General features: G+C 37.1%; 2 protein-coding genes across 2 annotated transcripts in view; one reads left to right on the top strand and one right to left on the bottom strand.

The window, feature by feature from the left end:
- LOC107570675 (DENN domain-containing protein 2D-like) overlaps positions 1 to 334 on the bottom strand; it is a 16,000-nt gene extending 15,666 nt beyond the window's left edge. Inside the window, exon 1 of the mRNA XM_016256929.1 lies at positions 256 to 334. The gene's annotated coding sequence lies outside the window, so the exon portion shown is untranslated. The remainder of the gene's footprint in view (positions 1 to 255) is intronic.
- Positions 335 to 4,746: 4,412 nt separating this feature from the next.
- Positions 4,747 to 5,242, top strand: part of LOC107570677 (transmembrane protein 263) — a 4,680-nt gene continuing 4,184 nt past the window's right edge. The window contains exon 1 of the mRNA XM_016256931.1: positions 4,747 to 4,851. Coding sequence (XP_016112417.1) covers positions 4,783 to 4,851 — 69 coding nt within the window. The 5' untranslated portion in view covers positions 4,747 to 4,782. The remainder of the gene's footprint in view (positions 4,852 to 5,242) is intronic.

The following is a 5,242-nucleotide window of genomic DNA, read 5'->3' as shown; positions in this document are numbered from 1 at the left end:
GTGTGTGTGTGTGTGTGTGTGTGTGTGTGTGTGTGAGTGAGAGTGTGTGTGTGTTTTCTGCTGAAGGTGCCAAAATTGGCCTCACAATGCAAACCTGACTTTAATCCTCATTATGAGGACATGTTCATTCAAACAGCTAAATAAACACATTAAACAAAATATTAAGCTTATAAAACTGCAAAATGTTATCTGTGAGGACATAACATATAACACAGCGACATGTGAGTGTGTTTATATGTGTGTGTTTGTACTCACTGTCGGCGGTAGTTCGCTGTCCTCGTCTCGTCTCTGCTCTTCACACACACACACACACACACACACACACACTCTCAGACTGAAGGGATTCTCGGGGGCGGAGTCACCACGCGAGGACACGCCCACACAGAGGACACGCCCCGTTCGTTATCAGAGATGATGGGTGCCATAATCTTCTGCTGAGATGTGATTTTAAATTTAATAAACTGCCAGCGAAATCGATTGTTCCTGTGATTTCTGTTAAACAGACATTAATCTATAATCCACTTGGTTCGTAGATGTATACACAAAGAGTTTTCTTCCGGAAGAAAATAATAATAATGATAATGATGATGATGATGATGATGATGATGATGATAATTTGAGTTTTCTTGTACAACTTGTGAGTAATAAATATAAAAAATAGAAAACATAATTTAGGCATATTTATTTATTTATTATTTTGAGATATTTAAGACATGTATTTCTTCTTAATAATGAGAAATAATTGTTTAATAAAAATAATTAATTAATTCATTAATTTTAAGAACGCACATGTATTTCCACATAAACTAATTAAACGTAATCATTTGTGATTAAAAAAACTAACATTACCATAAAGTAATTCAATGTTTTGGAGCATATCACGATTTAAAATGCATTTTTGAGACATTTACCCAAGCAAAACCACAACTTTGGACCTTATTATTAACATAATGCTGTGTTTTCTTAAATTTACCATGATTATACCATGTTTTGTCCCATATCATAATAGTAATGCCATTGTTGTTGTTGTTGTTTTTACTTTTGCACATGATAATACCATGTTTTGGACCTTATCATGATTGAAATGCCATGTTTTTGACATTTACCATGCATAATAGTATTACCAATGTATTACCAATATAATGTATTTCCATGTAAAATAATAAACGTAATCATTTTTAATAAAAAAAAACTAATTTTAGCATGTTTGGCTCCATCTAGCGGTCACAGTCGCAAATTATTCTGATTCAGTTTGTCGCCAAAAATTCGTATATATATATATATATATACAGTCTATGATATATATACACATCCACCATATGTGTATATACTGTATATATAGATATATATATATTAAATTTCACGTTTGCAAACTTGGACAACGCGGGGTGCTTTACATTTGATCTACAGTCGCCACATCCAATCACGTGCTGAGAAGCGCGATCCTGTACGAAGGCGACCAATCGGAAGCGTGATTTCAGAATCATACGGATGCGGTTGTCCAATAGGATGCGAGGAGATCAAGTCAGATTAAAGCGGTACGGTACGGTTTTTGTATTGGTGCGTTTCTTTCCACTGTTAATTATCAACTGGTTATCATCTATAATTATGTTTGCACACTTGGGTTGTGTTTCTAAATTTTAATTCTGTGTTCTAATGGATGTTGGCCGAGGCGATCTGGAGGTGGATGAAAGTATTCGATCGTTAAAAAAAATCAGTAGTAACAGTGTTCATGTTTACATCTCGGTCATGTGATGTCAAATCGGAGAAAAAGTGCTGTTTCATTATATATATATTTAATCAAATTCTACATGTTATATATTATTAATCATATTCATCATATATAAAGACTTGTCTCGTTTTATGCTCTGTGTTTTGTACCATTTTCTCATGTATTTGGATAAGTGCTATATGCTAATGCCATGTGATGGACAATTACCATGGTAACACCATTATCATAATAATTAGGGCTGTACAATTAATCGAGTTTCTAATCGCGATTACAAGTATGCGCAGATATTGGGCGAAGTAGTGTATTTTTAGTAATTAATACTTTATCTTATTGAAATTTTGAAGTGTAGGTATAATCAGCCCTCACAGTTTATTCCAACCGATTGATGTTAGCATGTTGCTAAGTTAACGACAAAATATTCGAATTAACACATACTACACATATTTTGGTTGAAGTAGTGTATTTTTGAGTTAATACTATATTTTATTGCAATTTTGCAGTGTAATCAGCGCTGAGGGTTGATTCCAACTGATGTTAGCATGTTGCTAAGCTAACAACGTTAATAAACACAAAATACACAGTTTTCGTGTTAGTTTATTTTTAAATGAGTTAATACGATATTTCATTGACTTCACAGTATTTTTATAATCAGCCCTCAGGGTTGATTCTAACCAACTGATGTTAGCATATTGCTAAGCTAACAACATTAATAAACACAAAAATATGCAAATATTGTGCGAATTAGTTTATATTTTTAATTGGTTAGTGTTATATTTATTGATACTTTGCAGTATATTTATAATTAACCCACAAAGCTGATTCCAGTAGAGACTAATGTTAGCATGTTGCTAAGCTAGTGATTAGATACTGTGATTAATGATACTGATTAATTCTGTGTTTGATCTGCCACACCCACCACCGTTTAATATTCATGATGTTCTGTTTTATCTGCCACACCCACCACCGTTTAATATTCGTGATGTCCTGTGTTTTATCTGCCACGCCCACAGCTGTTTAAAATTCATGTAATTCTGTGTTTGATCTGCCACACCCACCACCGTTTAATATTCATGATGCTCTGTGTTTTATCTGCCACACCCACAGCTGTTTAAAATTCATGTAATTCTGTGTTTGATCTGCCACACCCACCACCGTTTAATATTCATGATGTTCTGTGTTTGTTCTGCCCCACCCCCCCCCATTTAATATTCATGATGTTCTGTGTTTGTTCTGCCACACCCACCACCATTTAATATTCATGATGTTCTGTGTTTGATCTGCCACACCCACCACCATTTAATATTCATGATGTTCTGTGTTTGATCTGCCACACCCACCACCATTTAATATTCATGATGTCCTGTGTTTTATCTGCCACGCCCACCATGATGTTCTGTGTTTGATCTGCCACACCCACCACCATTTAATATTCATGATGCTCTGTGTTTGATCTGCCACACCCACAGCTGTTTAATATTCATGATGTTCTGTGTTTGAGCTGCCACGCCCACAGCTGTTTAATTTTCATGATGTTCTGTGGTTGATCTGCCACACCCACTGTTTAATATTCATGATGCTCTGTGTTTGTTCTGCCACACCCACTGTTTAATATTCATGATGTTCTGTGTTTGAGCTGCCACGCCCACCCCCATTTAATATTCATGATGTTCTGTGTTTGATCTGCCACACCCACAGCTGTTTAATTTTCATGATGTTCTGTGGTTGATCTGCCACACCCACTGTTTAATATTCATGATGTTCTGTGTTTGATCTGCCACACCCACAGCTGTTTAATATTCATGATGTTGCCGTGGAAGGCACCTGAAGACGTCCAGCTCAGCGCCGGCTGCATCATTGGTACGGAGAGATGCGAAACGCTCACTAACCCATCGCTGTGACTGTCTGAACCAGTTTAACATGTTCTGACCCATGTGTGTGCAGGTAAAAACTATCCTCGTCCCATGGTGTGCCACACAGAGGCCTGATGCGTCACATGCGCACGTAGCAGCAGAACACGGCGGAACTCACGCGAGGTCAAACGAAAAACTTACGACTTTCGAAATGCAAATGTCGCAAAACACCATCAAAGTGTCATAAATGGTTTGACCTCCTCTCAGATGTGGCGGATGACCCAATGCAGGCGGGGCTTAAGCGTGAGCTGCAGGAGGAGGAGCCTCTGGAGGGGGCGGAGCAACACGGCAGGTCCAAACGTTTCAATGGTGATGCAGATCATAAGTCCCGCCCCCACAGCTGGACACCAGAGACTCTACAGTTGAGTGGAGGGGTCATGTGACTCCAGAACCACCCAATTGGACCACCGTATCTCTTCATCACGCTCCCCAGGAGTCTATCAGACACGTGTGGATGCCAGAATCATGTTGTACTAAAGAAAAGTGAGCATCTGAACACTGTGATGCTCGTTTCTCTGGTGTTTTTCTGTGTTGCGTAGGTCAATTATACAACTTAAAAGTCTTTCTGATGCAAATGTGTTTGTTGGTTATTAAATACATGTGCATGTCATGCAAAAGATCAAATAAATCATATAGAAGTGAGCTTTGGCGTGTAATTAAATATCTAAATATTCATAATAGATCCTTAGAGATTACATTGAAAATATAACATCAGCCTGGTACTATATAAATGATTTTAACATGTAAAATAGGTTTCTAATAAATTAATAAATAATTACAAACACTCTCAAGAGAGACTTTTCTGTTTTTTGTTTTTTTGTAATTGTCATTTTGTTTGTGGATTTAATGTTCTAATATAAGCAAACATTCAAACAAAACTCCGAAATGATGTTACAGTTATTAAAAACATGAGGTTAATGTTTTTTTATGTTGTGTTCGTGGTTTTGACTGACCAGGTCGAATCAGCGAATCCTACCACGGCGAAGGCCGAGCTCATGAATATTAAACACGTCCCTTTATGATTTCCTCGGAGAGTCCAGTCACGTGACACGATTATTAATCATAAATCGAGGCCATTTTCAAAACGCATCCGTTTCAGCCAATCAATCGTGCGAGCGTCCCGTTACGTCATTAATATTCATGAGCCAGGCTCTGGCTCGAGCGCCACGTCGCACAGCGGAGACCCGCGTCGCTGAGATCATGGTGAAGGTGAGTCTGATGATAAACACTCAACGAGAGGAACTTCTGCTTTTGATTCTGTGCATGCTTCAGAAATATCATTTACAGTCACTCCGAGAGATGCACATGATTCCAGGAGAGAGCTTGAGAGTTTACTTTAATTAGTTATTAGTGTTAGGATAGTTTACGGTTTTTACAATATGGGCACTTTAAGTATTTGGTTTTAGCATTATTTTTTATATATTTTACTTTTTTGTAAAACAGAAGTATATACCATATATTGTAATTACACACACTATTTGCAATATATATCTTCTGGCTTTCTGCTTTATATATTACGTTACCTGTTTAATGAGTTATTATGGCAATATTTTCAGAATGTCTTTACAATATGGTCACTTTTCTCATATTCTTTATAGAT

The sequence above is a fragment of the Sinocyclocheilus grahami genome, unplaced genomic scaffold (genome assembly GCF_001515645.1).
Source record: "Sinocyclocheilus grahami isolate Dianchi unplaced genomic scaffold, SAMN03320097.WGS_v1.1 scaffold1491.1, whole genome shotgun sequence".
Taxonomy (NCBI): domain Eukaryota; kingdom Metazoa; phylum Chordata; class Actinopteri; order Cypriniformes; family Cyprinidae; genus Sinocyclocheilus; species Sinocyclocheilus grahami.
Note: the sequence above shows the minus strand (reverse complement) of the source record. Positions and strands in the feature narration are given on the sequence as shown.